This window comes from Ursus americanus, chromosome 33 (assembly GCF_024610735.1).
Source record: "Ursus americanus isolate L20-20 chromosome 33, mUrsAme1.1.p, whole genome shotgun sequence".
In the NCBI taxonomy this organism is placed as follows: Eukaryota; Metazoa; Chordata; class Mammalia; order Carnivora; family Ursidae; genus Ursus; species Ursus americanus.
Window position 1 is genome coordinate 2,240,961 of NC_142159.1, and position 22,754 is coordinate 2,263,714.

General features: G+C 46.7%; 2 protein-coding genes across 9 annotated transcripts in view; both read left to right on the forward strand.

The window, feature by feature from the left end:
• Positions 1–16,208, forward strand: part of INPP5B (inositol polyphosphate-5-phosphatase B) — a 46,645-nt gene extending 30,437 nt beyond the window's left edge. For 5 of the 8 annotated variants that reach the window (XM_045782238.2, XM_087858471.1, XM_045782239.2 and 2 more), the window contains 14 exons: positions 475–589; positions 922–1,038; positions 2,035–2,222; positions 3,732–3,843; positions 5,845–5,954; positions 7,198–7,333; positions 8,599–8,709; positions 9,632–9,794; positions 10,634–10,869; positions 11,663–11,776; positions 13,368–13,452; positions 13,808–13,935; positions 15,014–15,125; positions 15,371–16,208. In XM_045782238.2, coding sequence (XP_045638194.1) covers positions 475–589; positions 922–1,038; positions 2,035–2,222; positions 3,732–3,843; positions 5,845–5,954; positions 7,198–7,333; positions 8,599–8,709; positions 9,632–9,794; positions 10,634–10,869; positions 11,663–11,776; positions 13,368–13,452; positions 13,808–13,935; positions 15,014–15,125; positions 15,371–15,486 — 1,843 coding nt within the window. In that variant the 3' untranslated portion in view covers positions 15,487–16,208. Of the gene's footprint in view, positions 1–474; positions 590–921; positions 1,039–2,034; positions 2,223–3,731; positions 3,844–5,844; positions 5,955–7,197; positions 7,334–8,598; positions 8,710–9,631; positions 9,795–10,021; positions 10,221–10,633; positions 10,870–11,662; positions 11,777–13,367; positions 13,453–13,807; positions 13,936–15,013; positions 15,126–15,370 lie in introns of those variants that run through there. The other 3 variants (XR_015722737.1, XM_087858474.1, XM_087858473.1) reach the window with 3 other exon arrangements.
• Positions 16,209–17,429: 1,221 nt separating this feature from the next.
• The window catches only part of MTF1 (metal regulatory transcription factor 1), a 41,215-nt gene continuing 35,890 nt past the window's right edge, over positions 17,430–22,754 (forward strand). The window contains exons 1-2 of the mRNA XM_045782084.2: positions 17,430–17,586; positions 19,214–19,672. Coding sequence (XP_045638040.1) covers positions 19,265–19,672 — 408 coding nt within the window. The 5' untranslated portion in view covers positions 17,430–17,586; positions 19,214–19,264. The remainder of the gene's footprint in view (positions 17,587–19,213; positions 19,673–22,754) is intronic.

Here is a 22,754-nt window from a genome sequence, read left to right on the forward strand (position 1 = left end):
CCCAGAAGGTTGGCTTTAAAAAAGAAAACAAAAAGCTCTATCAGTCTGTCATTTTTTTCTTCCATACATATTATCTTCCTACCACTGTCCTAGGCACTGTGAATGGGGAGGAGGCAGCAAAGGAGCCTGTATCGTAAAGTGGGAAGGGCCTAGAATTTGGAATTTATATAGACGTAGGCTTGGCCCCCAGTTTGCCATTTGGTGCTTGTGTGAACTAGTCATCTCCGGTGTAAAATGGAGATGCTTCTGACCGCTTCATGGCTGGTTCTAGAGAGGAAATGGGGGGCTGCTTGGGAAGGCGCTGGTGGTTCCTTAGCATTTAGTCCCTTGGCTCCACATATTGATTTTTCTCCCCTCTCGACGGCCCTGCAGTTTAGCTGGAAAGCGAGGATATACGTGCCTAACCCAATCTGAGGACGTGTGGTCGTGCACATTATTCTTCTCTCCCCTCTGACTGCTTGCTGCTTATTATAGGTTTCAGGAGCTTGATCTGAGTAAGGAGGCCTTTTTCTTCCATGATACCCCAAAGGAAGAAGAGTGGTTTAAAGCTGTATCAGAAGGTCTTCATCCAGATGCCAAGTATGCAAAGGTACACGAGGGCTCAGTGACCCTTAATTTTATGTTGCTGTGCAAGGAGATTCTAAGACCTGTGACCTTTATCATAAGCCTGTCCGAATTTTGTCAATTCCAAGTCCTGCGGAAGAGGTGCTCTGGGTAGGAAAGGTGCAGGTCTGGGCACCGGTAGGCCGTTCGGGTTACCGCGGAGCTGCGCAGGGGATCACCGTGTGTCCTGCTGCAGAGAAGGAAACATGGTAGCGTCCTCAGCCAGCTTTGAGACCGCTTTTCCTCTGGGATATTTCTTCTTCCTGTTTTCGATTTCTAGCTCATGCTGTGACCGGACTGTTTGGCTCTGTTGTCCAGGTGAAGCTCATCCGACTGGTCGGGATCATGCTGCTGTTGTATGTCAAACAGGAGCATGCAGCACACGTGTCCGAGGTGGAAGCTGAGACCGTGGGGACGGGCATCATGGGGAGGATGGTGAGTTCTTGGTCGGTATGCCTGATCCCTCAGGGTTTGTTTGTTTGTTTGTTTGTTTAACATTTTATTTATTTATTTGACAGAGACAGAGAGAGAGGGAACACAAGCAGGGGGAGTGGGAGAGGAGGAAGCAGGCTCCTAGCAGAGGAGCCTGATGTGGGGCTCGATCCCAGAATGCTGGGATCATGCCCTGAGCTGAAGGCAGACGCTTAACGACTACGCCACCCAGGCGCCCCCTGATCCCTAAGGTTTTGACCCTGCCTCTTATGATACCGTGACTGCGTGTGTCCCAGTTGGAGGGTGCTGGGGTGACAAGATGAACGGTGCCCTCAAGCAGAGCTAGATGGAGCGGACTGCTTAGAAATCGTGTTTCAGGGAGCTGTGGCTGATTTAGCACATATCCCTGTGTCCACGCCACACCAGAGCCTCCAGCTGATCTGCCTGTTTCACCCACAAAATAGGTTGCAGAAACTATGTTGGGAAACCGAGATAAAGAAAGAACGCAGATAATAGGTTTGCAGTTTCCTCTTCTTGAGGCTCCTAAAGTCCTGCTTTTAGGTTCTCTTGCAAGAGCTTCACTTCCCATGTGCTTTGCCTGTGATTTAGTGAAAAGTGGACTCGGCTTTGCCATGGACTGGCTCGTCACTCTGCTTTCTTGGATTTGTTTCCCTACCTGTTAAAATGTGGACAATATAGGGGTGCCTGGGTGGCTCAGTCGGTTGAGCATCCGACTCTTGATTTCGGCTCAGGTCACGATCTCAGGGTGGTGGGATCCAGCCCTGCGTCGGGCTCTGCGCTCAGTGGGGAGTCTGCTGGAGATTGTGTCTCTCCCTCTCCCTCTCTAAAAAAAATTTTTGAATAAATAAAATACGGACAGTAGCACTGCTCCACTACTGTTGGGATTATTTTGAAGAGAAAACTTGTTGAAAGCATGCAGAATTAAATGGCTGCCACAGTGAGGTTGTGAATTGGATTCTTTCGGGCTCTCTTCCGTAGGGTAACAAAGGAGGCGTGGCCATCAGGTTCCAGTTCCACAACACGAGCATCTGCGTCGTGAATTCTCACCTGGCAGCCCACACAGAAGAGTATGAGAGGAGGAACCAGGACTATAAAGACATCTGTTCTCGAATGCAGTTTTGTCAGATTGACCCAGGCCTTCCTCCTCTCACCATCAGCAAGCACGAGTGAGTCTGGGCTCAGACCCCAAGCTGTTCACCGCTCTCTTGCTAAGAGAGTTGGGGCCTCTCTGTTTTGTCAGGGAGGTGGCTGGGGGAGGCTTCCCATTGCCTGAATGGGAAGTGCAGCCAGCGTTCACTTACACGCAGATTATGTCTCATGGAAATATTCCGTTTCCTAAGTTTCTAATCGGGCAGACCTCTAGAATGTTTCTCACATGTCATTTGTCCCCAGAAAATGTATAAGACTTATTTTAACGTGGGTCTGCCCTGATTAAACATCACGAGGAAAGCAACCAAAGAGTGAGCATCTCAAGTCCAGGTTTCAGAAGTATATTTTAGGGTAGTATATGTCTGTTCTTTCCAGAAGCACATGTGATTGAGATTTGGACTCCCGGGGTCCGCCTTCACTTAGTCTCTTCCACCTCTTGAGTCAACATGACAAAGCTGCAGTGACAGCTGCTCGGAGCGTCTTGTGCTAATCTTTTGTTTTCTTTGTTTCATTTATCTCTAAAATGTTCTGTATGTCTAAAATCAAGGCATATTAGAACTGCAGACTTTACAGTAACACTTGAAGCTTGTGCCACTTCTTTTAGAAGAAGGAAGAAGCCGCTGAGGCCGTGGTGTCTGCCAGGGAGTACACAGATGCAAGCCTCTCTCCTCCCACCTGCCGCGGTGGCAGAACGGTCTTGAGCTCACTGGTGCTCTGGAAGCTGACAGGATGGCTTTCCTTCTCCAGGGAACCTGGCAGGGAGTGTGTCTTCCGTTCTGCTGAGCCGCGAGCATCCTCGCTTGGGAGGCCGCCGCTTGCATGTCAGTTTGTCCGCTTCTAGCTTGTGGATGCATTTATTTTGGTGCGTGTATTCTGCTGTGCAGGTTCTCGAATGACCTGTCTGCTGGCTTCAGATAGCGCAGTATTGGACTTTATGGGCTGTGCGCTGTCGTCTGGAATGTTCAGTTACCCTTCTCCCGAAGCAGCAGGTGTGATGAAACACCTGTCACACTTTGCAGAGAGCGCCAACCGATGATACAGTACAGACTCCACTGTACAGGTTGAGCTTTGTTTCAGAGGAACTCAGTTCTAGAAACAAGGGTTGAGAGTGTGTTTTGTGGACTGTCATGTGCATGGAGGCGACATCATGGCATCATCTGGTTTGGGGTCCCCGAGTGATTGACCTGACTCCCAATATTTGATCTTTTGTGCCTCTTCCCAGGAATGAGGTAAATGGTTGTCTTGCTTTTAGATCTTCTTAGACTGTCTTTCCAACCATACAGCTTAAAACAGTCCAGGACAACTCAAGGCTGTTTTCTGATGAACCTGGAGCAAAAGGTCAGAGTAAGCAGCATGTTAGCCATGACGTGAAATGGGTGGCAAGAGAAAAGATTTCCCAAACAGCAGAGTCACTTCCTTCCCAGCTCCCAAGAAGCTGAGCCTCAGGGGTCTTCTGTCAGAACTACGCTGGCTAGGATGAGTGAAGTCCCTCCTCAACCTGTGACCTTTGTGTTCTGTCCTCACAGTGTCATCTTGTGGCTGGGGGACCTCAACTACAGGATAGAAGAGCTGGATGTGGAGACAGTAAAAAACCTCATCGAGGAGAAGGACTTTCAAACCCTGTATGGGTATGATCAGGTACAGATGGCCACCCGTGCCTTGTTCGGCAGCTGTCCCCCCACTGTGAGGGCAGAGGAAGGCCTGGCTTCCCAACCGTCGGCCTCTTCTTCCTTCGCTGGGTAGGCTTGCCCGGGGAGCTGATGGCCAGCTGTTTCTCCTTTCATCTGCATTCCCTCGTCCACGGCGGTCCTCCCGTGGCTCTTCCCTTGAGGTGCCACGTCCCCCTGGGGGCCAAGAGCATGTGTGTTCTCTGTCTCAGTCTCCCTCTCTCTCTCACCCCCTTTCCCTGGTGCTCATTCATTCATTCATTCATTCCAGTAGGGGCTGAAAGGGTACTGAGCTTCTTATAAAGACACTTGGTATGTTTAAGATGATTTGTTAATTGTTTTCTGAGTGAGCCTGCCTCACCCCCTCCTGCTCTCACCAGACTTGTCCGGGGTAAATGCCCACTCTTTTTCCTGAGCGGCTTTCTTCACGTCTGACAGGAACCAGTTCTGTCCGCTGCCACTCTCCACCTCGGTTTGGGTGTTGCTCAGAGCATTTGCCACAGGACAAGAGCAATCTGTCTTGCTGACTTTCATCAGGCTACCCCTTTCAGTCAGTTTCAAAACTTCAAGTGGTCAGGATCGTTCAGAATATTAAATTCCCTTTTCTTTTTAGTCTGTAGCCCCCTTATTGTCATCAGTCTGAATCTTTCTGTTAACCTTTTTGTCCCCTGGTGCACATCAGTCAAAGGGATCAGTCAAAGGGGAAAAAAACTCTCAACTTTGTTACGTCTTTCTTTATGGAATAATCTCTTTTTTGGCCTATTTTTCTCGCCAGTTCCTTTCCTTGGTAAATTACCTTTTTTTTTTTTTTCCTCTTTAATCCCCATTTCAGCATTAAGCCAGTCTGCTCTATAACTGTCTGTTTATTGCATCTGTATTCTGGAGTGAAGCATTCTGACTTCCCTGATGGTTTCATACCCACCTCCTCTTGCCTTCTTTTCTGGTCTTTCTTCAAGTAACAGTACCTGTTTGGTGTGTTCTCTACTTCCCAGATGGTTTTAAGGTCTACATATACCGATTTAAGAATCATCCTACGTTAATACCTACATTTTTATTATTTCTGTGGCTTTTTCCTTAATAGTTTTTCTTTCTTTTTTTTTTTTTTTTAGGAATTTGTATTTTGGGGAATTTGGCAACTCTTGTCCCCTGAGTAGCTGCCCCCTGTCTCCAGTGGTAGCTGACAGTTCTTCATCAGTCCACACAGGGCCGAGCTTGGTCCTTCAGGGAGGAGGAAGGAACACCTGTGGTTGTTAATCTTGCTGCGAGTGTGATCTGGAAGGCGCTCCCAAAATGAGTGCAGTAGGAAGAATGCTGGCTATTCTCAGAATGTGCCAGGCGCCATTCTAAGTCGGCAGTGCTTTCCAACAGTCCTGAGAGGCAGATTCTGTTACAAACTCAAAATTTACAGATGGGGGAGATCAAGGCACAGGGCTTCCCCTAGTTCGTATACTTCACTTGATAAACTCCTTTAGAAAATTGTTTAAATTTAATTCAGACTTGTTCTGGTATACTTCTGCCACTTATTTTTAGATACCTGGAAGTTCCCCCTTTGCTTTTTGGACTGTATCTTCCCAGGCCTTTTTCTGCGTAGTTCTCTCTCTGTACAATGGGAACAGCTGTGTTACACAGATGAAATAGATACCTGGAAGGAAAAACTCTTTGTCTGATGGTGTCTGATCCTCTTAGGGACATCTCACCAAGATGGTACTCAGGCCCCGTGGATGCAGGTATCCTCTTTTAAAAGAGCCTTAAAAACTGTACAATAGGCAAAGGAACGGTCAGCTCACTCCCCTTCCTGGGATTTAGTTCTCGAGATTGTACAGGATAGCTTTCTCATGGGCCTTTCCCTTTGGGTTAGGGTTCAGATTCCAGATTGATTTTCTTTCCTCTGCTAATTCAAGGTTTGACTTTTTTATTCTGAGGTTTTGTTTTGTTTTGTTTTTTCCCCCTCCTCTTCCATCCTTCTGCATAGCTGAAAACTCAGATGGCTGCCAAGTCTGTCTTTGAAGGCTTCATTGAAGGCGAGCTCACGTTCCAGCCCACCTATAAGTATGATACTGGCTCCGACGACTGGGATACCAGGTAGGTAGGGGCTTGCTTCAAGGGGGCTGAGCAAATGGAAACCTCAAAATTTAGGGAAGCACTTGTCCCCATGGGCCTAAAGAAGGAGATAGGATTCCGTGGACTTCCCCGTAGGAGATAGGATTCCTGTGACTTCCCTGTGTTTCGCACTCTGGTCAGACATTTTCTGTCAGTGTCTGCTCATTCAGCAGCTCTGCCTTCCTACATGTTTTTTTTTGACCGCCTTAGCCTTTGTTCCATAATAATTTACTTTTGAGCTATGCTTAGGGTGATAGGATGATTCCAACCCGTTTAGCTTGTACTTGGTCATTACACAGGTGTTTTACCACTTTTCTTGAGTGCTTCTGGTATGCCTCACGTGATTTCATACACTTTACCTCTGTTACCTCACTTGATCTTCTCAACTGCCAGCTGAAGGAGGTGGGATTTATTATCCTCAGCTTTTATTTTTATTTATTTATTTATTTATTTAATTTAATTTTATTTTTTAATTTTATTTATTTATTTGACACAGAGAGAGACAGCCAGCGAGAAAGGGAACACAAGCAGGGGGAGTGGGAGAGAAAGAAGCAGGCTCATAGCAGAAGAGCCTGATGTGGGGCTCGATCCCAGAACACCGGAATCACGCCCTGAGCCGAAGGCAGACGCTTAACCGCTGTGCCACCCAGGCGCCCCTATTATCCTCAGCTTTTAGATCGGGGAACAGAGGCATGCAAAAATTAAAGAGCCTTCCAAGGGGCACCTAGCTGTCTCAGTTGGTGGAGCGTGCAACTCTTGATTTGGGGTGGTGAGTTCAAGCCCCACACTGGCTGTAGAAATTACTTAAAAATAAAAAAATCTTAAAAGGAAAAAATAAGAGAAAGACCTCCCAAGCAGGCTAGTATAGAACCAGGATTATAACCGAGGCAGTAGGAATTCAGAGCCTATTTCAAGCACCATCTTTTAAGGACCGCAGAGCACTTAACTTCCAGATTGCCTTTTTCAGCTCCTCCCCATAGGAGGCTAAAGAACAGAGTCATTCTGAACAGTGTTTGGCTTGGAGCCCTCATGGCTGTTTTGGGTGATATGCTCAGGGTATATCCCATCCCCTGGCGGGCCCGCATCACCGTGCCTTCTTGGACCCCTGGGGCCGCATGGGCTTGAAGGCTCTGCCCCGCCACCCCCCAGTGGTGCCGGGGTGCTGGCCAGGGCAGTGGGGGCTGCTGTGGCTGTGCAGGCCCCCAGTGTGGACTTTGCATTTCAGTGAGAAGTGTCGTGCTCCTGCCTGGTGTGACCGGGTCCTCTGGAAAGGGAAGAACATCACTCAGCTGAGTTACCAGAGCCACATGGCCCTGAAGACCAGTGACCACAAGCCCGTCAGCTCCGTGTTTGACATCGGGGTAGGTGGGCAGCTGACACCTGTCGTGAGCACTCTATAGGGAATTGGTTCTCATAACCAAGACCACTTTTGTCGTTCTGGTCTCCTCCCCTTCACTGTGTGAGAAAGCTTTTAAAAATTGTTTTTGGGGGCACCTGGCTGGCTCAGTCCGTAGAGCATACAACTCTTGATCTTGGGGTTGTGAGTTCAAGCCCCATGTTGGGCATAGAGGTTACTTGAAAAAAAAATTTTTTTTAAGTTGTTTTAATTTAAATGAAATTCATAATTATTTTGGCATACTTCTACTATATATTTCTATGTCTGGACGTTCCCCTTTGCTTTTTTGACTGTATCTTTCCAGGACTTTTTCTATGCATTTACAAACATGTTAGTATTCCATATACAACATAGAGGATGTTTTTTCTTTTTGTAAAGAGATCATAGTATACCTATTGTTCTGAGAGAACATCTTTTTTTTTTTCCCTACTGACTATGTCTTAGGAGATCTTTCCATGTCAGTAAAGGTAGAGCTCCCTCCTCCTCCCACTTCTGCCAACTGTATATAAGCTTGTTTCCCACACCCTGGCTAATATTGGATTTTACCCAGCTTGAATTTCTGCCAACCCAGTGAGTTAAAGAAAGAGATCTTTCATTATTTTAGATCACATTTCTTTGATTGCTAGTGAGGTTGAACATCTTTTTGCTTACTCTCTCTTCGCCTGTGATTTCTGTTTCTTTATATTATACATTCTCAAGGGGTCAGGAGGAGGCATATCAGAATCTGTGAGGGTGTGAGCAGCTTGAAAAAAGCCTAATGAATATTACAGAGTTTTGTTATTGGAAAGTGACAAACATTGTGTTTATAACTCACAATACAGAAGGGAAACCCTGACAAAATCTTGGCCGATGGAGCACAGGTTACAGAAACTTGAGAAATGCTATTTGAAATCAAACCCTAGAGGTTTCTCGCCGCAGGCCTGTGGATAGCAGTAAGCAAAGTAGAGCTAGTCACGGGGCATCTTTCTGCCCTGGGGCTGCGACCGGGCAGAGCTGCCCACCAGCCGTGCACCCCTGCATCTTCTCCCTGCTCATCAGGAAGCGGTTGACTTCATCACAAGCTCAGCCTCGGGAGGACCCCTTCCGAGTCTGTCGTTAATTCATGAAATCTGTTTTGTCTTCACTTTCTGTGTGGCCACCAGCTGCTCTTGCCCAGTGCTGTGCATGTCCTCTTTCCTGAAAAGGAGGAAATGGGCAGAAGGTACTCAGGCTCCGATATTTCCCCCCCAGGTGAAGGTGGTCAACGAAGAACGTTACCGGAAGACTCTAGAGGAGATTGTTCGCTCCCTGGACAAGATGGAAAATGCCAACATTCCTTCTGTGTCCCTTTCTAAGCGAGAGGTAGGAAGGACATGCTGAGAAGATTGGCAACAGGCTCTTCTGTTTGTAGAACTTAAATTCCATCTTTGAGGTCTCGGAAATCCATGAGCCCCCTGTCTGACCCCTGGACTTCAGTCTTTTTGACAGGCCGCCCCTAGTTACAGTGAGGCTGCTGGTGTTAGCTGAGAGGAAGGGGGTTGTTGGTTTAGATTGTGTTCTCCTCCTGCTCTTTTGAATCAGCAGCCTTGAACCTTTGTGGCCCATGGGTTTCACCCACACATGGGCATTCATGATTTAAATGATGGCACAGATGAGCCCAAAGGTATTTTGTTTGATTTTAGTGTAGCTGGTCTGTATTCTTACAGGGGGTTGTCTTCCTCCCGATGTTGTGCTTTGATCAAGATTAAGTTGAGTCAGAATTTCTTGGGTACACAGGTATTGGTGGGAGGGCAGGCAGTGTAGACAAGGGGTGGGCAGTGGGAGAAGTCAATTAGGGCAGAAGATTTTTCATGGAAGAGCTTACAGCATGGATCGAATGACCAAGAAGCCAATCAAATGGGGATTTATGGTGTGGGTATTTTTTAATGCCCTAGATGTCCAGCCACTTGGAAGGATGTGCTTGGTCTTCATGTTTGGGGGTGGAATTTGTAAAGGGTATTTTGGAAATGGTCTTTGGGTATAGAAGATAGAAGGTTCGAACTTTGATTCCTTCAGGAAATTTACTTATAAAACAACCTCAGTTTTGGGTTTCTGGGTTAAACACAGACCTTGGGTCTTTAATGGAGCTGCGGCCTCCCAGGTAAATACTTAAAGCAGAAACATGATTTGAAAGAGGTGGTCCTTCATTGTCTTTCCAGAAAAGGCAAAGATGGCCCCGTTGGGGTGGCTGGGCGGGTCGCCGAGAAGAGGGCACTGATCTGACTGGTCCCGGGCCTATCCCCAGTTCTGTTTTCAGAATGTGAAGTACATGCAGTTGCAAGTACAGTCCTTTACCATTCGTAATGGGCAAGTTCCCTGTCAGTTTGAATTCATCAACAAGCCTGATGAAAGGTCTTACTGTAAGCAGTGGCTGAATGCCAACCCCAGCAGAGGCTTCCTCCTGCCAGGTGAGGCCTCCGTTCCCAGGTTCCTGGTTGCTGGTTTGGGGAATGCTCTACCCCGACTGCTTATTTTTCTCAAGTAAGCTTTTTTTCTTTCTGAGTGTTTGTTGTCTGATCGAAACTTCTAAAAGCCCGGTGGGGGAACCATCCATAAATAAGATATGAAACAGGAAGGGGCACGAGTTCAGCTTGAAAAGCTTTCTCAGCCACGTGTGTGTTCCATAATTTCACAGAAAGAGAAGACAGAAGACCGCTGGGAAGCAAGCACTGCCCTTGAAGGTCCCATTTTCACTGTCTGCCTCACTATAATCCGCTCCCAGCGTCTGCTCTTGTAGGGAAAGATAACGGGGTGGTAATCCAGAAATTCTGTCTGGCCCTGGAACGTACCGTTCGTGTCTTTCCCCTGACTTCTTTGCACTCTGCGTCATGCTGTGTGGCAGATGGATGAAGCCTGTTCTGTGGACAATTCACAGGCTGATACTTGCATTATATTGTCTCCTGGATCAGGTGTCTTCATCTGACCTGGCCCGGGACAAGCTCTTTGATCCATGCCTTCTGATTGTATTAATAATTCTAACTTGTGCTGTGCTCCTTCGTACTTGAATTTCATTGCAGTTGCCTCTTCACATGGTTTTGTTTGTTGTTTTCATGTCCCCCCTTGGACTATAAATTCCTTGTTCATGTGTCCTCTCTGAGTGCGGAGCACCTACATCCTTGTTGGTTGGCTGATACCTCTGATGCCCTTTCCCAGCCCTTTGTGCCTGATCCTTGTCCCTGCTGTCCTCTTTCCCCCTTTTCCTCTTGGCCTCCCACCAGCCAACGTGACTTTTCATGTTTTTCTTCAGATTCTGCCATTGAGATTGAGTTGGAGCTATTTGTAAATAAGACCACAGCTACAAAGCTCAACTCAGGTGAAGACAAAATTGAAGACATTCTGGTTTTGCACTTGGACAGGGGAAAGGATTACTTCTTGTCTGTGTCTGGGAACTACCTGCCCAGCTGTTTCGGATCTCCCATTCATACATTGTGCTACATGAGGGAGCCGATCTTGGACCTGCCACTGGAAACAATTAGAGAGCTGGTGAGTTACATGCCGTATACATGTCATATGGAAGCATCTAGAACTATAACAGCTGAGCCAGTGAAGCAAGGTATTCTCAGTCTTTCACACATGGTACATTAGAGAAACTCAGCCATGGATACTAAGATATGAAGCTTCCCTGGCCCATGATTTTATTCCTGTTTTTTTGTTTTAATCATCACTTGGTCATCATCCTGAACTAAATTTTCTGAGATGTAAAAGACTCCTATGGGGACAATTTGAATACAAAGACTCTACTTAAGAGCGAATTTATAGTAATATGCATATCTCCCCCCTCCCCCGCCCCTTTCCAATGTACTTTTTAATTTAGGGACTCTTGATTTCTATCCTCTCTGTTATGTAAGATAAAAACAGAGGCCCAGTAAGGAGTGATTGGTCACAGGTCACAGGTGCGTTAACAGTGGACCTGGCCCCTACATTCAGGTTTTTGGACTCCCAAGTCTCTGCCCTTACCGCACCAGACCACACTGTCTCCCTATTTCTGACAGTGAAATGCTGTTGGCAGGATGTTTTTTCAAAGAAGATGATGCATATTTCACCTGATTTATTGAAACTGCTTGCCATACCCACTCCTAATTCTCAAAATCACCTTCTGTACATTGACTGTGCCACCTAACTTCATTTTTTTGCCTATGGGATGTTTGCTTAGGGGATTGAAGTGCTTCCCCTCCTCTGCGGGTTTGCTGCCCCCATTACCGTATATTCTCCCGGAGCCAGCCCGTCAGAAGGTCCATTGGTGGGCCTTCGTATTATGCTTTTTATTTCTTTTCAGACTCTGATGCCCCTACAGACTGAAGATGATGGGGTTCAGTTGGAGAACCCCTTGGGAATCCCCAAAGAGCTCTGGATGATGGTTGATTACCTGTACCAAAATGCCATCCAGCAGGTGGGTGGCACTTAAGCACTAAGACCTGACTGAGGCCAGACTGCCTTGGGGAAGAGCATCAGCCCCAAGAACTTTTGGTGTAAGAAGCTTTTACCCCAAGGAATCTGTGGAAAGCTGTCCCCCAGGGAGTGAGTGGGGGACAGATAGGTTCATGTTTCACACCCCCATGAGACCTTGCTGTTACACAGAGCACTTGCTTACCCCTAAGGGAAGCAGCCTTGCATAGGATGGCCTTCGAGGCACAGCATGTTCCCTCCCCTGGCCTCTGGGGTCCTCCAAGTAGAAAGCCGTCTGGATTCTTCTCAGGATGTCAGCCTGTTAGCCTTGCCAGTTTCTGGGAATGGGAGGGGCTAACTTGTTGATAAGCCAGACGGAGGCTGGAGACCAGATAGAGCCCCCAGGCCATGAGTCAGGAGGCCTGATTCTCGAGTGATTTGGGCAAGCTTCATGAGATCAGATCAGTCAGTTTCACTGACTCATTCATATAGGGAGACTAATACAGACTGTAGTCTGCCTCAGCTCTACCGCTGGGGAGCAACATATGTTCTTACGACATTCTCTTTCTACTCCCCCTGCCCCCCACACTTATTATTACAGTGTCCCAAACACTATTCTAAGTGTTTAACAGCATTGCCTCGGTTCATTCTCAGGATAGCTCTCAGATGAAGAACCGGAGGTACAGAAGGCTAAGTAACTTGTCAAGATCCCAAAGCTGATAAATGGGCAGGACAGGGATTTGAACCTAGGCCATCTGGCCGTAGAAGTCACAGGGGCCATGCTAATCTCCTCTGTATCGTCCTAAGCGAGCACAGCAGTCCCATTCTTCAGCACTGTGCTGGTCGTCTACGTGCTCCGCAGAGCTCCTTTCAAGTGTAACTTGAACAATACATAGAATATTATTATCCAGTTATGTGGCATTAAGTCATTTAATAAAACAAATGAATATAAAGCATGCCAAGGGGGCGCCTGGGTGGCACAGCGGTTAAGTGTCTGCCTTCGGCTCAGGGCATGATCCTGGCGTTGTGGGATCGAGCCCCACATCAGGCTCCTCTGCTGGGAGCCTGCTTCTTCCTCTCCCATTCCCCCTGCTTGTGTTCCCTCTCTCGCTGGCTGTCTCTCTGTCAAATAAATAAATAAAATCTTAAAAAAAAAAAAAAGCATGCTAGGACTAACAGAAATACCTTTATTGCCATTATCTTGTTTTCACAAAACAGGGTGGTGTCTTTTTAACTTTCTCCATCTTATAAATGACAAATTTTCTTCACGTTTTTCTTTTTCCAGTTAATCCTCTCACAACACTGCAGGAAACATAGTTTTAAGTTTTCCTTTATTGTTGTGAGTAGTATGCCCTACCTATAGTTTATAATAGATGTTTTATCACTTTAAAGACGGGTCATGGGAGCATGCTCGGGAAGTCCTGCCAGGTGAGTTAGCCACATCAGCCCTAACTTTATCAGCTTGTTTACCAGTTGATTCAAAGGCCTCACCTCACTGCTCCCTTTTTGCACCTTGGTGGTGATCATATTTCTAGGTTAGAAGATCATGGTTGATTTTCTGAGCATGTAATTATTTGGTGACTTTCTTTTTGCAGGAAGATCTGTTCCAGCAGCCAGGCCTGAGGTCGGAATTTGAGCATATCAGGGACTGTTTGGATACTGGAATGATTGAAACCCTCTGTATCCTCAGATGTTCGTGCGTGCGTGCGTATGTGTGAATATGATTAAGAAGTGACAGAAAACAAAGAGTATTATTTTATGGCTCAAAATCAGATCTGTGTCTTCAGCTATCATATTTTTCTTACTTAAAGTTTGCATAGAGAAGACTTTACAACTTTAAGCAACCAATACGCAGGAACTCAGGGGGGCTCAGCTAAGCTGACAAACAGCTTGGCCCCTTCCCTATGTCAGTTTGGCATCCTAGCTCTCAGCAGCGAGCCTTACTGGGCAGACAACACGTCTGGCATGTGCTCGCTCCTGGGCCTTTTCCTAACCACGGCACGGCATCACCAGTTCCTTAACGATGGGCCAAAAGCCGCCAGCAATCATTCTGTAGCTGAAGCCTTGCTGCTTTTCCTGGAGAGCCTGCCAGAGCCTGTCATCTGCTACAGCACCTACCATAACTGCTTAGAGTGTTCTGGCAACTATATCGCGAGTAAACAGGTGAGGAGAAGCGTTGAGCATTCACATGTTGTAGCCCCGGGCCTCATGGGGCCTGAGGGAACAAAGTGGGCGCAGTCCCTCAAACGCAGTGTCCTAGCAACTCAGCTCCACAGCTTTCCTTCCCAAACCTGTTCTTCCTCTCGTGTCCCCTTGTCTTTTAATGGCTTCACTGTGAATTCCAGTGACTCAGCCCAGAAACCTGAGTCATTTCTGAGTCGTCCTCTGCTTGCCTCCCACATGCCGAGTTCCCTTGATCTGTCACCCGTCTTCCATTCTCATCTACTCACCTTGGTTCCAACCCTGCATTCAGGCTCTCCCTCTGCTCATTTTTTTGTACACTGCCATCAGACCACATGCTCTAAAGCTCTCATAACATCACTGTAAGGTCAAAAACCACACTTGGCTCTCCATTGCCAGTTAATGATCTTCTTGAACAAATATTCAAGACTTTGAACCATCTGGCCTAATGGTTCACACATATAACAGGCCATAGCAAAATAATCTAGAAAACTTGCTAATAATACAGGTTCCAGAGCCTCACCCCACATCCCCAGAATTAGAATCTCTCTTGGAATATGTCTCGTACAAGCTTCCTAAGTGATGGTGATGATACGCAGATAGCTGGAGTACTCATTGAATTCTAGCCTGACTGACCCCTCCAGGCTTAGTGCCTGTTCAAACAGGGGCGCTCCTGCTAAAATTGACTTCTCAGTGTGTTCTCTCTCCTTATCTCACGGTTTTTCTTCTCTTGCCTTTTTTACACCTTCTTTTGCCCTGAATGCCCTAGTCCTTACCTCTGCAAGTCCAGTCTTGTCTTATATTCAAGACCCAGCGTTAAATGTCTTCTATTCCCATAAACCTTTTGAGAACACATAGTTAGGCTATTGAGCTCCAAATTCACAGAGCGCTTGATCTGTGCTTCTCCTTTGACACTTGTGCCAAGTGGTAAGCGATGACGATTTCCTCTGCACAGTCTTACTCATGTCCTTGGATCATGTACTCAGCTCCTGGAATATAGCAGATGTCTGACGAATGAATGAATGAATGAAGAGACAAATCCCGATTCTCCCTCTTACAGGTCATTTCTACCCTCCCTACGTTCCACCAAAATGTCTTCAACTACTTGATGGCGTTTTTGCGAGAACTGCTGAAAAAATCAGCAAAAAATCATTTGGATGAGAATATTCTAGGTGAGCAGTCAAGTGTCTGTGGAAAGCCTCTCTGCATACTGAGAGATTCATTATGGGAAATATGCTTGAGGAAGGCCCCAAGACCACTGCAGTGGAACTAAAGTATCCAGCTCTGGGCCAAGTTTACCCTCACATAGCTTTTTTCAAGCAGAAAATAACGCTTTGGGGCACTCCTCCCATCTCAACAACACAAGAGTAAGTAGTTTCTTTTGCTGAATCATTTGTCTTCTGTGTTTTTCATGCAGCTAGCATATTTGGCAGCTTACTGCTTCGAAACCCAGCTGGTCACCAAAAGCTCGACATGGCAGAGAAGAAGAAGGCTCAAGAATTTATTCACCTATTCCTCTGCAGCTCACCCTGAGCCTATCTCCTCTCCTATTTTACTCGAGGCAGCCACTTACCAGCCCCACCTGTTTAAGATCAAGAACTACCACAAGAAGATGCAAGGCCTCTTGGAAGCAAAAGCGGCAGCTGCCTGTTTCCTGAGCCCTGACATCCCCCACCATGGCTGTCACAGTCCTGTCACTCTGAGTTCTGAAGACATGGGGGAAATCCGCCACAATAAAACTGACAGTCAATGTTCAACTTTTAGTTATTTAACACAGATCTATTTTTTTAAACTTTAAAGATGTTTAAATAACTGTATTTCTTATGCTTACTCAGCCTGCCTACGGGTATAGTCCGTGCCTTCCCTGTAGCCTGGGCTGAGCTCCCCATGACCAGATATTTGAACAAACTTTGGGGTCCTAAAGGGAGAATGAATTGGACAGCAAGAATGCAAGTGGAATCTGCTGAATAAACAGGTCACAGCCACCCCAGATGCTTCCAGTGCTCTAAGGACATGTTTGTATGTATATATAAACCCTACCACCTTTCCTACTCAGATGTGGCTCAACAACTCTGGGGCTGGCCACTCAGCTTCTGAGGGCAATACAGTGGCTTGAAAATGAAGCTACCGAAGAAAGTGGTGTTTGGTGAAACAAATGGGATTTTCTGGGTCAACAAATCCTCCAAACTGTGTATGATGCATTCCCTCTCTCATATATGTAATATATTTTAATGATAAATGTATTTTTAACAGTGGTGGTTTGTATGTTTTTATCTCTTAAGAGATGGCTGCTGGACCTTTTGTGGCTTAAGCATTGGGGCAGCTGGTCAGGGGACAAGGAGGTAGTTGGCTGGCCGTCTGGTGGGTAACAATCACTATTCATCGTTTTCAAGCAAGAGATGTACAGGCATGGCCTGAATGCCTTGACCCTGATCTAGTCTCTGGGAGTTGTCCCACTGAATATTTCAGAGAAGTTGCTTATGGGAAAATCAGGCAGTGGCTGCTGGGAGATTCTAACAAATTTAACAGTCATTTAAAAAGAGAGGGACGCCTGGGTGGCACAGGTGGTTGAACATCCCACTTTTGGTTTCGACTCAGGTCGTGATCTCGGGGTCATGGGCTAGAGCCCCACATCTGGCTCCTGGCTCATGGGAGAGTCGGCTTGAGATTCTCTCCCTCTGCCCCTCCCACTCATGCTCTCTCTGAAATAAATCTTAAAAAAAAAAAAAAAAGAATAGGAAGGCACCTACAAAGTCGCTTCTTGGGCATTGGGACACCAACACTGCTTGGCAGTATGAAATATGACTCAGATGCAGACTGATAACGAAGACAACGTGAACGGTCAAAAAAGGAATGGCAAGTAGGTGGCGCTGACTGGCCCGGGAGGGAGTCCCGTGGAAGCCGGCAGTCCTCTGCAGGGGGAAAAGTTGGAACCGACAGCCCGGGCAGAAGAGTGAGGAAGGAGTGGAGCGTCTTGTGATTGCAAGTTGGCGGGGGGTGGGGAGGGGAGGCGGCATCTTCTGGCTGGGACTGGAGTACTCCTTGGTTCTGCCATTTGGATCCCATCTTCCTTTCTTGACCCCACCTGCTACATTAACTTTGGTTGGTCCCAGCTTCCCCTCATCCCAAGAGGGAGAAAGCCGGGAAGGTCACAGTCTTGCAGGCTCCCCTTGAGAGTCCGAGCTGCAATTCGGATGGCTAACTGGGGTCCTCCTTCCCGTTGCAGTTGTGGCTGCCGCGGCGAGGGCGGCCAGCGCAAGTCGGGCTGAGGCTACTTTCGACTGACTAGTGGTTGGGGAGTTTTGACCCCTTTTCCTTGCGTCTGGCGCCACAGAGCAGACGCCCGACAGCCGGCCGACAGCGGCCGCGGCGGCCGCTTCTCAGCGCGGGACGAACTTACGGCCCCGCGTCCTCTCGGCGGCGCCCCGCCCCTCCTGCTCGCCAATTGGAGGCTCGAGCTCAGCCCCCACACCGCTTAAACCAACTAGAAGCGCCAGGGAGAGGCGGGGCCGGGATCTCCTCCTTCCTCCGGAAAGCGGAAGCGGAAGTGACGTTCGGGGAAGGTGGGGGCAATCATGGTGCCGCTGGGGAGGGGAGAAGCAGCCGCTGCCGCCGTTGCCGGGAGCCGCGGAGGTAAAAGGCGAAACTAGACGCGGTCTGGGCTGGGGGCTTCCCGGGGGGCGCGGGACTTAGGTTCCCTCCTGAAGCATTTCGCAGTAGAGACCCCAGTCTGGTCACCATGGGACCCCACCCCTCCTCCGTTTCCATGGGGATGGGTATCCAGCCCCCCTTCCCTGTTTCCATGGAGACCCGGACCCTGCCCCTCTTCGCCTGGCTTGGAGCCCCCCAGCCTGTCTTCAGATTTTTCTGTGTAGTCCCGTGTGGGGGCTATCCCAGTCAGGTTCCTTTTCCCAGCCTTCTCTCAAGGGTGCTCCGTTTGTACTCCTCGTATGCCAGCCTCAAGCCTCCTGGTCTTGTTTGTTCCGGACAGTTGGTCTCCGCTTAGCCGCTGATGGTGCCGGGGAAGCCCTGTGGGGCCTCCGGTGCTCTTATCTCTCTTCAGATGCAGCGAAATGTGCATCTACCGGGTTGCGTAAGCCAGAGCAAGGGGTCGGGCCGGTTCCTCCCGCATCTGATCCCTTGGCCTGTCTCTGCTAAAACCTCTCTGTCTAGCCGCCCCATCTAAGTAAAGGTTCACTTTCTAACCCAGGGCAGAAGAGAAAAAGTGCAAAGCCAGACTGGAAACTAAAAGTGGTGTGCTGATTATTTTAAAATTCTGTCCTGCCTGCCAAACCCACATTTGTAGAACCTGTGTGTTTGCAGCTAGTCCAGAACAGGAAAGGTTCAAATTTGGTATTTTCCCCAAGAGAACATATCTTTCCAAGAGAGTATGTCTTCCCAAGAGGGTATATCAGCAGGTGTTTCATTCATTTAGCTGATATCTCCTGAACTCTTGGGGTCATTGTATTGTGCTAGGGACAGTAGAAACAAAAATCAGATTGACCATTCCCTCACTGCAGAGAGCACACTATGCAAGCATAGGTTCTAGTAGACACCACATTGTTTTAGAAGATTAATGGATATAATGATCTTCATTGAATATGCCTGACTAGGGATCAACCACCCTACCCAGAAGCTGAAACATCTGTTCTAGGAAGGAGGGAATGAATTCACACTTGTTTTCCCTATTATTATCAGACTTTGCGCCTTGACATACATTATCTCTTTTACTCTGTGTAACAACTTTGAGGGAAGGAGCTACCAGTCCCACCTTACCCATAAGAAAAATGGTGCACAGAAAAGTTACCCGAGTTGTAAGTGGCAAAGCTGGGATTTGTGGGTGGGTGACCCTGCCTCCAAAGTTCTACTTCCGCAAAAGACTGCACTGCCCCATGGTCTAATCTGGGGGATATGTGACTGGGGTTTTCTTACTTTAAGACTTAAAACAACTCAGCCTTGAAGTAGTTTGCCCTTTTATCCCCTTCAGGAATTGTTTGGTAGTAAGGCATGTTTGGAAGGTCTTAAGAACTGCTACTTATTTCTTCAGTGTTTTTTGTTTGTTTGTTTGTTTGTTTTTTAAGGCATTGCTTTTCCTTTAAAATGACTTGATGGTTTCAAAGTTAAACTTAAAAAAATTATTCCCAGGGAAGACGATTTTCATTTATTTTGGCCTAATCTTCAAGTCAGAGGAAAAATGAGCCCTGTGGTTACTGAGGAGGTCCCTGGGTATGACTCTAACTCTGGCTTTGTCCTGTCGCAGACAGGTCATTACCTTTCCATTTCTCACAATTGGGCTGAGCACGATTGAACCATGGGGGAACACAGTCCAGACGACAACATCATCTACTTTGAGGCAGAGGAAGATGAGCTGACCCCCGATGACAAGATGCTCAGGTTTGTGGATAAAAACGGACTGGTGCCTTCCTCATCTGGAACTGTTTATGATAGGACAACTGTTCTTATTGAGCAGGACCCTGGCACTTTGGAGGATGAAGATGACGATGGACAGTGTGGAGAACACTTGCCTTTTCTAGTAGGGGGTGAAGAGGGCTTTCACCTAATAGATCATGAAGCAATGTCCCAGGGTTATGTGCAACACATTATCTCACCAGATCAGATTCATTTAACAATAAACCCTGGTTCCACGCCCATGCCAAGAAATATCGAAGGCGCAACTCTCACTCTACAGTCGGAATGTCCAGAAACGAAACGTAAAGAAGTAAGTAAAGCTGTGGGTGAGGGCCCGGTTTAGCTTTGGAGAAAAGTCCTTACACGACTTGTGTTCACAGTTGTAGCAGGGGAATAAAGGAGTCCCTGGAACGAGTACCTACAGTGGCTTTGCTTGTCAACAACACATATGCTTCATGTTTTGTTGTGACTGCTTTCTGGAACTTTGAGTTTGTATGGCCACATTGAAATTTGGGGAAAGCTAAATTATAATGTTTCAAATTTTCCTCCCCAAATCATAAATAGAATAGAAATTTCACTGAGGTAAGTCCATGTTTCTGTTGCTAAAATAACTAGATTTGGCTTGTTTCTGAGGTGTGGATAAATGATTTGTTTTGGAGATGAGTATCTGCTAGAATATGCTTTATTTTCATAGTGACTATTTGGTGAATAATAAGGCCTCGCTTTCTCTCATGAGAAATTCAGGCAAGAGACAGTAAATGAGAGCAGGTTATCTAAAATAAGTGTTCATGCTCATACTTAGCTACTGTGAGTAAGGTAATGTATGTCACGATAGTTGGAAAACCGTAAAGCATCGTACAAATTATACTGCTGTGGTGATCATTAGCAGAATGAAAGATACGGTTTAAAGGTAGTGATAGACATTATCTGGGAGTTGATTACAGGTCAATTAGAAAAAAACAGATCCCTGGTAGTTGCCATGTCAGGGACTAAATTTAAAATGTTCCCAAACAGACATAGGGTAAATCGTTTAGCAAAATATTTCTCTCTTACGCTGTAATTAAGGTCTTGGAATTGGAGAATTTTATTATTTGTGCCATATGGCTTTTCCACTGCTAGCCACAGAATCTCAGAGCTGGAAACAACCTGAGAGAAACCATCTCATCCTACCACCCACCTCAGGCAGGAATTTCTCTACGGCATTTCTGATATGAGTTCATCTGGTCTCTGCTTGAACCCTTGCAGAATGACGAGAGCATGGTGTTTCACCTCCCAGCCTCATACATTTGTTGGCCAGCTCTGATTGATAGAAAGCTTTGACTTGTACAGAGCCAAAAACCTGCCTTTGTGCAGCCGCTGCCCACTGGTTTGGCCTCCCTGAACAAGAGCAAGTTAAACCTTCCTCCGACAGGACAATAGATATTTAAAGATCATGGCTTTCTCTTTATCTTGTACAGACTAACCACCTTGATTTCCTTAAATACTTCTCTGTGACATTCTTCCCTAGTTTCTCATCAGTCTGGTCGCTTTGGATTGTATGAATTCCAGTTACCCACAGTCTTCTTAAAATTGAGCACAGTTGAGCACAATCTCCCAAGTGTGAGGCAACCTGCACTGAATACTGTTCGATTCTTATCTCTTAATCTGGACACTGTACTACAGTTGCTGTATAGTTTATATTTTATTAGCAGTGATATCATACCCACTCTTAGCTTGCACTTGGAAATCTCTAGAATAGTGATTCTTAACTGGGGGCAGGTTTGTTCCCCATAAGACATTTAATATGTGTGGAGACATTTTTGGTCATCACACTGGGGAAGTGCTACTGGAATCCAGTGGGTGGAGGCCAGTGACCCTATAAAGCATTCAGCAATGTATAGGACAGCCTCCTGCAACGAAGCATGATCTGGCCCAAAATGTTGATTGGCTGTTTTCCAACAAAACTTTATTTACAAAACAGGCAGTGGGCTAGATTTGACCCACTGCCTGGAGTGTGCCTACTCCTGGACTAGAACATAAGGAGCTTAGGGAGTAGTTGAAAATAAGGATGGAAATGTAGCAGAGATCCAGACATGGAAGGCAGTGATAACATGCTAAGGGGTTTGGACTGTGTTCTCGAAATGGTGGGAAACCATCGAAGGTGTCTGAGCCAAGGAGTGATGTGGTTCGGGTAACATTTTAGAAATCCTGCTCTGGTAGCAGTGGTAGCTTGATTGCCAGTCAGGAGGTAGTTGTAGTTTAGATTTGGGGTTTCATTTAAGTCTGATGAAGGATAATGGCCTTATAAGTGGAAAGAATCCAGAGCTTTTGTTGAAGTATAAGAGAACTTCGTATATTACTGGCGTTTGAAGAATGAGCCATGAATTGGGTATGATTCAAAGGATTCATCCGTTTTTCCAACTGTGTCAGGTTTCTTCTCTGTCTTAGCTCAGGGACCACGCAGAGGATTGATGGAGGTTCAAGACTAGGAAGCATGTTGAGTAGTTAGAGTAAACTGTGATATGTACTTTCACAGACACCTGTTTAGACTGCTGTGTCAGGCTGAGGAGAAAGCGGTGGACTCTTCTCACCTCACTGTCTGGGAATGGTGAGTTCATTAGAGGAATCAGGAAGAGGAGAAAGTTTGGTGGGACAACTGATGAGCTTGTTTGGAGTATAGTGAATGTATAGTCCTCGAGGAAGAGTGAAGTGAACAAGTTGAGAAGCTCATTGGAAATGTGGATCTGAAGTCGAGCAACTGACTCAGGATTCACGAAGGGTTCAAACCATGGGCAGTTTCCTCAAGGGAGGGGCCGGAGTTGGTCTCAGAATGTAAAGGCTAAAAAGATAAAGAGGAACCAAAGATCACACAAAGAGATGGGTGGAATATGGTGTTGTGGAAGGCGAGGGAAGAGTGTCAAGGGAGTGTGACTGTTCCTCTGTGACCCTGCAGAGGGATCGAGGGGCTGAAGAGAAGCCATGGTTCTGGTATCTGTCCATTGATCACACCATGAAAAGACTTTCTGTAGAGCACTGGGGGCCGAAGCCAGATTTGCAGTGATGGAGAAGTGAGTGGGTGCTGAGGAAACCGGAGGCAGGAAGTGTCAAGTTGGTTTGTGTGTGTGTGTGTGTGTGTGTGTGTGTGTGTTTACTATGGTATTTGGAAGAAGAGTGATGAGGTAGTAGCAACTCAAGGGGGTTGAATCATTTCTTCACAGAAAATGTGAACATGGCTTAGAGTCTAAACTTTAAGCCGTCCTCAGTTAATGATTACTGTGTGAAAGTGCTTTGAGAGCAAATGTTTGGGAAACATTAAGTTGAATCGAGACAGAGGCTTATTACAGAATTTCTCAGAGCTTTTGATGTGTTAATAACTGTGAAGGAAGCAGATGCAGACTTCTCCAAATATTTTG